The 12411-nt window shown below is 32.0% G+C and overlaps 1 protein-coding gene across 1 annotated transcript in view; it reads right to left on the reverse strand.

Annotated features, from left to right (window-relative positions):
• The window catches only part of EYS (eyes shut homolog), a 1675061-nt gene that overhangs the window by 1560285 nt on the left and 102365 nt on the right, over positions 1 to 12411 (reverse strand). Inside the window, 2 exon segments of the mRNA XM_063097631.1 lie at positions 4806 to 4933; positions 7450 to 7643. Coding sequence (XP_062953701.1) covers positions 4806 to 4933; positions 7450 to 7643 — 322 coding nt within the window.

Genomic DNA, 12411 nt, shown 5'->3' on the forward strand with positions numbered 1-12411 from the left:
TTATATTTAGAGTCACTGCTGCCTCATAGAAAATATATCTAGGATTCTGCTTCTCAAGAGCCATTAAACGGGTAGATATCTAACACATCTTCTTTTTTTCTTTTTTTTTAAGTTTTATTTTGTCGATATACATTGTGGCTGATTATTGCTCCCCATCACCAAAACCTCCCTCCCTTCTCCCTCCCCCCTCCCCCCCAAAAATGTCCTTTCTGTTTGCTTGTCGTATCAACTTCAAGTAGTTGTGGTTGTTATATCCCCCTCCCCCCCCGGTTTGTGTGTGTGTGTGTGTGTGTGTGTGTGTGTGTGTGTGTGTGTGTGTGTGAATTTATATATTAATTTTTTAGCTCCCACCAATAAGTGAGAACATGTCTAACACATCTTCTAAGAGAACATCTGTTCCATTTTCCACCCCTCCAAAGATACTGGTTTCTCCTTCACAATTCAGCATAATTCTCTGTAGTGTCTTAAAACTTAGAATTCACTATCTTAATCTTTTGCACTTTGCTTTGGGTACTGTATAGTCTCCTCCAGATGTTTTCTCCTTATTCATCTCCATCCTGTACTGTATTTCAGGATTCTGACCAGTGGCTTTTGACTGGGCCCTGTGAATCTGCTATACCAGCAGAAGGCCAGAAGGCGAGAGAAGTGTAGGAGTGGCCATTTATTCTTTCCACTCCCACACTTCCAGGCTGTAGGTTGACAGTAGTTGTGTTCATCTACATGAGTTTATAATTTATGTTAGAATGTTTTATACCAAAGCTATAGAAATCTTTTGGTTTCTATTAACTGCACTTTTAGCTTATTCCTTCAGCATAGGAAAGGGAAATAGCTCCATGCTGTTTCTAAACCAAGAATAATCAATCATCCAATATTGTTTCTCCTTGACTCTTCCCATACTCATTATTCTTTTCATTCAACTATTTTAAATTATTCTGTTTGAGAGAACTATCTCCTTCCTGGCAAATCCGAACTGATTCACTTTGAGTATTAAGAGAAACTCTTCAAGTACTCTTTAAAATCATTGGTTTCATTATCAGCAATTATTTTAGCTTACCAATTCCATTTTATTTTCAAATTATTAGCCAAAGTTTGACACCAACAACTAAAACATCCCTGAGTAATTTCAAGGAATCACCAAATTCGTATTCCACCTATCCGAGGCCTCTAAGACATCAGTTATCCCTTTCCTTCTCCATCAGATTACACTTATTTGCAATCTGCTCCCAGTAATGCCACTTTTGATGCTTTACTACTCTTACATATTACTTATAAAAATAACGTTTTCATGTTATGTCCATTTACATGTAAATATTTCAGTTCTCTGGATAAGGTAATTGCTGATTTATAGCCACAGATGAAAATTAATTCCTTTCTCTGTTACTTTTGTTCACTAGTTACCCAGTAAAATCTCCTACCCAGTCTGTCACTGTCTCTTTGAGGGAGGTAATTTTGCTTCAGTTCCTCTTTCATTTAACTATAGAAACTTAGATCTAGGCCATATATTCAGACAGGAAAACTGATACCATTGTTATCATTCTGTTATTCTTTCTTCATTTGACTCCTTCTTCAACATGGCACATTTTCTCAGATTCAGAAAAGCATGTCAGAGTGAACAAGATTGAAGCCATGTTGGGACTTCAAAAATCTGAGCTTTAGAAAGTTTTAAAAGACACAGTTGTTTTCCTCCTTTTTTTCTTCCCATCCCTTAACCTCCTTATCTTGCTTGCTAAGTAGAAAAATACCTTGCAAAACTAACATTTTTTCTTTGAGTCTTGCAGAGTTCTGAGAACAGATGTCTGGAGGCTGACCATGACTTCAAGCAAGGAATCATAATCAGCTGCAAGATCACAGCCAGCGAGAGCCCTGCAAAGACCATGCAAAGAAGCTGACTCCTACTAAATTTTCCCACATTCCATTCTCTCAAACTCTTTCTTAAAAATTCCTTGGTAAATCTGAACCTTTGAAGGGGTTAGCCTAACATATCCTCAGGTTAACAGTGTTCCTGAATAAAGCTGTCTTTCCTTTTCTCCAACATTTGACTTTCAAGCCTTTTGTTTCTGTTTTTATTTTTATTTTTTTATTTTTTATTTGTTTTTGTGGGCGGCCAAACTTGGGTTCAGAAACAAGAAAAGTGAAAGCTTGGGGGGAGGTGGGTAGGTAACCTATATAAATTCACACACACACACACACACACACACACACAAACGGGGGGGGGAAGAAGATATAACAACCACAATTACTTGAAGTTGATATGACAAACAAACAGAAAGGACATTGTTGGGGGGGAGGGGGGAGGGAGAAGGGAGGGAGGTTTTGGTGATGGGGAGCAATAATCAGCCACAATGTATATCGACAAAATAAAATTAAAAAAAAAAAAAAGATACAAGAAAATTTTTGCACTGATGCTGTCTGAGCTCAGCTCATCTTGACCTGTAATTCTCCAAGTGTGGTCTCCAGATCAGCAGCATTAGCATCACTTGAGAATTTGTTACAAGTATACATTTGCAGTCCCCATCCCAGAATTGTTGAACTGGAAGCACTAGACACAAGGAACAACTATGTTGATTCAACTATGTGTGATTTAACCAGCCCTTCAAAAAGTTCTAATTCAGTTAAAGTTTTAGAATCATCGATGTAGAGAAACATCCTTTCAAAGTTAGCAACACACAAAGACATTCTTAATTTAAAAGCTTTCAAGTCAAGGAGTTTTTATTTTCCTTATTATTTTTACCAATTCTCTTCATCTCCTATGAGGAAAAAAAAAATAGGTTTTGAGAATAATTTTCTGTCATCGTTTTAACTTCATATATTTTAAAATTTATATTATATCTTTGTTACTTCAACTGAGTCAGTTAGCAATTTTTTAGACTGTCAGTGGTGAATTTGAGGAATGAGGGTTAAGAGTTGGAAATTCTGCATTTGTGTTTCAAATTTTTATCACTCATTGATTTCTGAGGCTTTGATTTTCACTTATCATTCAAAATATATCCTATTTTTGCCGTGATGAAGCAGTTTTGTTTTCATCTTCCTGTCACGTTTCTTATATTTTACCCTCTATTAATCAGGAGTCTAATTTAACGGAAAGAGAGAACAACATTTTTAGTTGGGTTTGGGATGGCCACACGTATTTCAAATTCTTAAAGAATGTGGACAATGTTAAAACACATACAGTGGCTCATATCAATTTCAAAGTTTACTTCGAAGTTGTTACAACTAACTACCTATCTAGCACATTTCATTCTTCCTAGGAAAACCTTACTTAAATTCTAACTAAAACATACTAACAGAACATTCTAGCTAAAACTCCATTATTTTAAAATTAAATAAACTGAGGGATGGTAAAAATACTTCTAGTTATTTAGTTTTTCTCTAGATGATTAATTTTAAAACAAAACCTTCTAGACAATCAGAATAAGGTTAATAATAATGCCTAATAGAAGCTTCATATTTAGTGAAAAACAAATATAAAAAGAAATACTTGGGCTGGCCCGGGGCTCACTAGGGAGAGTGCGGCGCTGGTAGCGCCAAGGCCGTGGGTTCGGATCCTATGTAGGGATGGCCGGTGCGCTCACTGGCTGAGTGTGGTGTGGATGACACCAAGCCAAGGGTTACGATCCCCTTACCAGTCAGAAAATAAATAAATAAATAAATAAATAAAAAATAAAAAATAAAATAAATACTTATGGGTGATTATATATTTACTCATATCTATATAATGGTATCCATGGTTTTCAAGGTTGATCACTTTTCTAAATAGATTCACAAATGTGTTAGCACTTTAAGGCACAGAACTAATAATTGTAAATTAAAAAGTCAATATTTTTAAAAGAATAACAATTGGGTTTATTAATATGATTGAATCCATATGTAAATTTGACTGTGTGGTTTAGATTTTCCAGGGTCTTGATATAATAATGAGGGTTCTCTTTATTTTCTTTTGAAAAGTCATATTTCAAAAGCTTGATATGTTTTTAAAACTTTGAATTTGAATTCCTACAAAATTGCTGAAAATACTGTGCATTGTACATATGTGATATATATGCATATTCACTGTTTCTTTGTGGTGTTTTTTAAGTCTATCCTGTACCCCAGCTTAATTTTTTTGCTTTTATGAATATCCTAAAATTTTGAGGCTATATATTGCTCTTCAGTAGTGCCCAACAGAACTTACTTTAAGAAGCTATATAAAAGTCAAGCAAGTGTGAAGAGTACAAATTGTATTTCTTAATGGTGTGAGAAAATATCTATAAAGCTATTTAAAATGAACCGAAATTATGTGCCCAGATTTCTGGATCACTTTTGTCATTTACAAATGAGTAAATTTTAGCAAATTCCTACTTAAAGAAAGCACTATTTTCTAAAATTCTATGTAAAGACCCTACCTAAAAACAATGAGCTGAGATCTATGAGTTCCAAGAAGAGATGGTTATTGTATCCTTTCAAAATATTTTACTATCATATGTGTATGAGTATAATAGAAATAATACTAGGACTTACCTTTCTTCTTTCTTTCTAGAACTTCAATTATTCTGATATCTTAAAACCTCCATTATAAAATGGAATATTTATTTTATAATTGTACAGTAAAATTTTATATGAAAATTTCTCAAATATTTATCTAAAAGGAATACAAGAACAAATGACCCAAATTACACACACACACACGATTATACTTGAACTTGAATTAGAATATAATATGCCATTAAATGAAGGTTAAACTTCAAAACATTATTTTATCTTTGTCCTCATGACTTTAAAATCCATGCATTTTATGTTAAAAAATAAACTTAGGACATTAATCATACCTGCAATGATAATCTTTCTCACGTTTCATACACATGGCAATATTCTTCCAAGGAAATGACTCATATGATGTTTGAATTTTCTTACAAAACTTTCCAGTAAATATTGTTGAACAGTTGCACATCACATTCTAGGAAAGATTACAAATTATTTTTACAAAGATTTTTGGATATTTAAAGATAATGGAAAGGTTTTTACCTGGAGAGGAGTGGAAATTATTTTCATAAACATGTAATAGATGTTCTCTGCACAGCAATGTGGAAGATTCTATTTTCAAAAATGTCACAACAGTATCTCCCATCTTACACATTTTCCTATTATGTGAAATCAACACTCCCCTAATACAGAGTTGCAGACTATATCCCTTCTCTTTGAAATGTAAGCAAGCTTGTGACTGTGGAGATAATGATGCCATGTGACTTCCAATGTTAGGGTCACAAGGCCGTATAACATCTAATTATCTTTGGACGTTTGCTCTTGGAACCCAGCCACCATTCTCTGAAACATAGAGAAGTCATGTTTAGGATTAAGGTTGGGAGCCCAGCTGACAGCTAACATTAACCACCAAACATGTGAATAAAATATACTTCATCCCCAGATACTTTCTGACTGAAACTTTTTAAGACACCCTGAACAAGAACCTCCTGAGATAAGTCAACTTGCAGAGCCATAAGAGACAATAAAATAATTGTTTTAATCCACCAAGTACTGGGGTGATCATACATAGAAAACAGAAGATTGAAACAAGCAATAAGTCCATCAGCTATGGGTAGGTGAAAACAAACATGAAATTAGACTTACAAGTTAATTTCACCTGCAATCTGAACAGACACTAATGATATTTCTTCCTCTTCTTATCCTACCTAATTCTTCCTCTCTTTTTCCTTCATTATTATTATCACCATCATCATCATTTTATCATTTTTATTCTAAAAACACTGTGTATTAAGTGATTCCAATGTGAAAAAGCCCATGTACTTAAAATGGATGATTTTGTTGCTTCCTCATGAAACTCAGTCAAATATCTAAGACAAAACTAAAGATGAAACCGGTACAGAGCTTGCCCAAGGTCATACGTAGTGATAGTGAAAATGACAAAAGGAAATTCCAAATTATTCATCTACAAAATTGGTCATTCAAACTTAATAATTAATAACACTGAAATAAGTAAAATAGCGTTAAAGTACTTTTATGAATTAATAGTTAAATGTATATCCATGAAAGATCACTTCTCATATTAAGATACTCATAAGTGATAAAGGTAGACAGTTTGTTTAGTTGTTCAATATTCTCAGCTTTAGAAACAATTTTTTTAAGTGATCTTATCAATAATTCTTGAAAAACTATTGTATTTTTCTACTGACAGGGCAATTTTCTATTTATAAACAAATTATTACAAAATTAGTGGCTTAAAGCAACAAAAATTTATTATCTTAGAGTTCCAGAGGTCATAAATCTGAAAAGAGCTTCAGTGGCCTAAAATTGAGATATCCAGCTGTATTTCTTCTGGAGGCTCAAGGGGAGAAAGTCAGACATTGCTTCCTTGATGCTTCCAGACTCTAGACGCTGCCTTCATTCCTTGGTTTATGGTCCCTTCTCCCATCTTCAAAAGCAGCAGCACAGCATCATCAAACCTCTCACTGACTCTGGCTCATCTGCCTCCCTCTTCCATGTTAAAGGACCCTGGTGATTACATTGGGCATATACAGACAATCCAGGAAAACATCAGTAATTGCTAGCCTTGATTCCATCTACAGTCTTAATTTCCTCTAGCTGTGTAACAATGTATGCACACATTTGCAGAATTAGGGCATGGACATCTTTCTTTCAGGAGAGGACTGCTTAGTCTGCTTAAAGCTACTATAATTGCCTGGATTGTTAGAAGCAAGTTATTGCACTTTCTGCTACTAACTCCTAGTGTCAAGGGCTACTATATTGTAGATTAATAGCAAATCCTTGGGTGTTGAAGAAGAAATTTACGTGAATTAAAAAAAATCTATAACAGGCTTTTACCTGGATGTTACATATTCTGTATAATTAAATTAAGTTTTCCCAGCAATAGTTAACCAAATGTCTTAATAAAATTGACACTTCTCCAGGAATAAATAAATAAATAAATAAATAAATAAATAAATAAATAAATAAATAAATAAAAAGAGTTAGAAATGAAAAAGTTTTATGGGGTTGAGAAAATAAAATAAACTCAAAGTTATTTAAAGAGTTAGAGACAAATATAAATCTTAGTAAAATGAAAAGATAGTGACTTGTGGAAATGGTTAAATTATTTTCTAGTCTTATTTATTTAAATGTTAAATTAAAAAGTTAAAAAATAATAATATTAAATAATTAAAAGAATAAGAAAAAATTAAGAAACAGTAAATAAAATTGAAAAGTGTACAAAGTTATGTTGTTCCCATAAGAGAATACTGGTGGCAGAGCCAAAAATAAAATTGAACATTGTTTTTAAAGTCAGAGTTTCTATATAGATGGGGAAAAAAAAAGGCAAGTAAAGTAACTTATCTGATTTTCATGAGATTGAAGATTATAATACCTTAATAAGAACTTTAATTATTTGTACTTCTTAAATTGTTTTGTAAAAGTAAAAAATATTTTTAAAAATCTTACTTGTATGTTAGATTCACTTACATTTGTTATGTTGATGCAGTCAGAGCCATTCTGACAAGGTTTTGATAAACACTCAATGGCATCAGTTTCACAGTTTTGACAGAGAAATCCTTCTAGGCATTCACAAATGTAAGCAGAGCTGCTATTTTGGCAAATTTGCCTTTTCCAACAAGACTGAGAAATGCAGGGTTTCATTGGCTCTTCACAGAATGAATCTTAAAAAATCACACAAAAGAAAAAGAGAGAAAGAAAAATAGAAGGATGGAAGAAAGGAAAATAAATATGAACATTAATACGTAGGAAAACTCATAAAACATCTCTAGAGCTCATGGAATATTTTTCTTTAACAGGTTGATTGCAGAATAATTTACATATAAAATAACCCAGCCATTGCAAATCTACATAATTCAGTAACCTTTGAAAATGTGTAGATCTATTCAAGTACCACCACAATCCAGTTTTAGCACATTTCTATTACTCAAAGCAGAGTTCTTTTGTAGTCAGTGTTTGTTCCCAAACCCACTCTTAGGCAACCATTAATCTGTCTTTATACATTTGCCTTTTCTGGTCTTTTCAAATGAATGGAATGGGACATATGTGGTCTTTTGTGACAGCCTTTTTTTTTTTTGCTTAACACATGTTTCTCAGGATTTTTTATGTTGTGTCATGTATCATGTATCAGTACTTGCTACTTTATATTGCTAGAGTAATTCATAATATATACAACATTTTGTTATCCATTCATCAGTTGGTTGATGTTTGGATTGGTTCTAATAAGTAAGGAATTCACACACAACTATTTGAGTGGATATATATTTTTATATCTTTTGAACAGATTCCTGGATATGGAATTGCTGAGGTGTATGGTAAATGTATGTTTAGCTTTTTAAGAAACTGCCAAATTATTTTCCACGGTAGCTGTGCCATTTTACTTTCCCACCAGCCATGTATGAGATTTCTTGTTTCTCTACATTACTGCCAACACTTGAAATTGTCTACCTTCTTTATTATATCCACTCCAATGGGTGTGAAATGGTTATATCACTGTGGTTTCAATTTACATTTTCCTAATAACTAATGATTTTGAGCATCTCATATATTTAGTAGCCATTCATACATCGTCTCAAATGAAATATCTAATCAAATCCTTTGACTATTTTTAAATTATGTTATCTACTTTCTTACTATTGAGTGGATTTGTTGAGTGGGTTCTTTATATATTCTGGATAAAAGTCCTTTATGATACATGTGACTGAAAATACTTTTTCCTTGTCCTAACTTTTCTTATCACATTCTAACTTGTTGACATTTAGATAGTAAAAGTTTTAATTTGATTAAGTCCAATTTATCAATTTTTTTTCTTTTATTTGATTAAATTCAATTTGTCATTGTTTTCTTTTGTATGCAATGCTTTTGAGGTCAATCTAAAAACTGTTTGCCTAACCCAGGCTCATAAAGATATTCTCATGTTTTATTAGAAATTATATAAATTTAACTCTTACACTTGGATCTCTTATCCATTTGGGTTAACTTTTCTATATTGTGTAGATAATGATCTAGTTATTTTATATTTTTTTTGCATATGTATATGCAATTGTCCCCACACATTTTTAAAAAATTGTTCTTTTCCTATTTAATTACCTTTTTCACTATTGTTGAAAATTGACAGACCGCAAGTGTAAAAGTTGGTATCTGTCTTCTCAATTCTGTCCCACTGATCTAAATAATTTCCCATGTGTAATAACACATGGCCTGGAAAAATAAACTTAGAGAGTAAGTTTTAAAATTGGGCAGTCATCCAACTTTTTTTCATTTTTCCTCCCCCCAAAATTTTCACTACTGTATTGGTTCCTTGTAGTTCCACATAATTTTTTTTTATGAGATTGTCAATTTCTACACAAATGCCTGACACAGTTTGAGAGGGATTTCATTGAATCAATAGATAGACTTGTGAAGAACTGCCATCTTAACAATATTGAATTACAATCAATAAATATGGAAAGTCTCTCCATTTCTTTAAATGTTATTTCATTTCTCTCAACAATGTTGTACAGTTTTTAGTTAAAGTATTGCATTTAATTTGTTAAATTCAAACTTAAGCCTTTTTACCTTTGATATTATTGTAAAGGAATTGTTTTCTTAATTCTATAATTATTTTTATTGAATCATAATTGGTTATACATATTTGTGGGGTGCAGAGTTGACTATCAAGACTTGTGTACATACGTCATGATTAAGTCAAGATAATTGGCATGTTTGTCATTAAGAAACGTAATCATTCTTTGTGTCCATTAACCAATTTCTTGTTAACCCCCTCTTCTGCCCTTTTCCTTAACATTATTTTTGGAATTTTGTTGTTAGCGTACATAAATGCAAATGATGTTTGTAAATTATCTTGTACTCTGAAAATTTTATAAACTCAATTACTAGATCTGGTAATTCTTTTTTTGGATTCTTTAGGATTTTTCACAGATGAGAGCATGCCATCTATGAGTAAAAACAGTTTTACTTCTTCCAGTTTGATCTGTATGTCCTTACATCTTTTTTTTTTTTTTTTTCTTTGATGCCCTAGCAGACAGTCTGGAACCTCCTGTACAACACTGAACAGAAATGGTGAAAGTGGATGTCATTGCCTTGTTCCCATTCTTAGGGGAATAGCTGTCAGTTTGACACCATTATTATGATATTATAGTATGATATTAACTGCACATTTGTCATAGATGTTTTTATCAGTTAAGGCAGTTTGTTTCTATTTCTTATTTTTTGAGAGTTTTTATGATGAATGGATGTTGGATTTTGTGAAATGGTTTTTCTGCATCTATTGAGACGATTATATGGATTTTCTTTTATTATATTAATATGGTGAGTATATTAATTGATTTTCAGATGTTAAACCAATATTGCATTCTTGAGAAAAATCCCATTTTATCAGGGTATAAGAATCTTTTTATATATTATTGGATTTGGTTTGCTCATGTTTTGTTGTCGATTTTCTACCCATACTCATAATTGATTTTGGTTTTTAATTTTTTTTTGTGGCATTTTTGCCTAGTTTAGGTATGAAGGTAATACTGGCTTCATAAAATGAGTTCAGATGTGTTCCCTTCTCTTTATTTTATTTTATTTTGGAAAAGTCTGTAAGGATTGATACTGATCTCTTAAATATTTGGTTAGCCTATATAAATTTTATTTCTTCAGACAATAATACTAATTTTTATCTACCTAGGAATTTATTCATTTTATTAAAGTGGTCAGATTTGATGGCATAATATCATTTGGAGTATTTCCCTATAATCCTTTAAATATTAAATGGTTATTAATGATGTTCCCACCTTCAATGATGATTTTGTTAATTTTTGTCTTCCATTTTATTTCTTGGTCAATTCAACTAAAGATATGTCAATTTATTTTTCTCAAAAAACAATTTTGTATTTCATTGATTTATCTCTAAGAAATTTTGATAGTTTCTGTTACAGTCTTACCATTTTCTTCCCATTGCTTGCTTTGGGTTTAGTTTACCCTTCTTTTTTGAGTAATTTATGGTAAAAGCTTAGAATATTGATTTGAGAACATTTTCCTTTTCTAATGAAGAAATTCAGAACTATTAACTACCCTCTAAGGATTGTTTTAGCTACATTTAATACATTTTTATATTGTGTATATATCACATGTGTGTGTATTCCATTGTAATCTTTTCTTCTTTGACTTTTAGGTTACGTTAGAAACTTTAATTTAATTTACAAATATTTGGGGATTTTTCAAAATGTTTCTGTTGTAGATTTCTAATTTAATTCTGATAAGGTTAAAGAACATGTATTGTATGATTTTAATTCCTTTAGATTTATTGAGACTTGCTTTCTGGCCATACCCATTTGTTGATACTCTCATATTGTCTATCAACAGCAGAGTTGTGTAAGTGCAGGTTTGGCACTTAAAAGAACGTGACAGTGAGTGTCTCCTTCAACTTTGTGCCCTAGGTAAGTCATTTGCCTCCCCTTAGTCTTCACCCTGATAAGATCACGTGAATAGAATTAATAAAGTAGTTATATTAACGCCCACACTTGAGGACCCAACTGCAACTTTTATAGAACTTCAATTAACAGGTGTTTAACTTTACAGTTGAAAAGCTTTTGTCAGATTCTGTTCAACACATTGTCACTATGCATACCATAGTGGCAATAAAACGTAACTCTGATAGTGTGCTGACAAATCTTGCCATATCTGTGAACTCCTAGATATTGGAAACAAAATTTACTCTTTTACTCCTCTTGGCCTGAATAGGGCTTTGGACAATTCACACATGTTGGAGAAAGCTGGCTTCCTGCTCAAAATGTTATATTTAGGTTGAGGAGAGGTTGAGTGTAGGACGTGGGATTACTAGAGATTAAATGCAAAGGTAAGTGATACATCCTTCCATTTTATATTTATTAACATACTAAGGCATATATATGTTCACTGCAAGCCAATGATAACTTTGAATAGAATACTACATTTTGTTTTATGTTTTACATTGGCAGCCATGCAAAGCAACAATAAATAATACAAATAATGCAAATTCTGAAGGGAAGCAAAATACAATGTCTCTAAAAATCATAACGTATTTAGTAGGAACGGTTTAGTAACCTGAATTAAACAAAAAAATAAACAGATGAAGAAATGTTATCATAGACAAAGCAAAATAATTTAAACAGCATCTATAGTTCAAATTCTTCATAGTCTTTTAAAATAACACAGAGTTGTTAACATTATTTTTATAAATATAAACATATAACAACTTGGAATTTATCCCTACTGAAAAAGAAGTAAACATAAACGAAATATGCACCCTTTGCGGACAAAGAAGGAGCAATTTTTATGCAATTAAGCTGAGGTACTTTTTCTTTTGGAAGTGTGGGGCAGAAATAACAAATGGTTCTTTTGTGACTGATATGTATGTGGGCATCTAATAACCAAAGTGTTTTTCAGTTCATCAAATGTATTGTC

This window comes from Cynocephalus volans, chromosome 5, assembly GCF_027409185.1.
Source record: "Cynocephalus volans isolate mCynVol1 chromosome 5, mCynVol1.pri, whole genome shotgun sequence".
Classification (NCBI taxonomy): domain Eukaryota; kingdom Metazoa; phylum Chordata; class Mammalia; order Dermoptera; family Cynocephalidae; genus Cynocephalus; species Cynocephalus volans.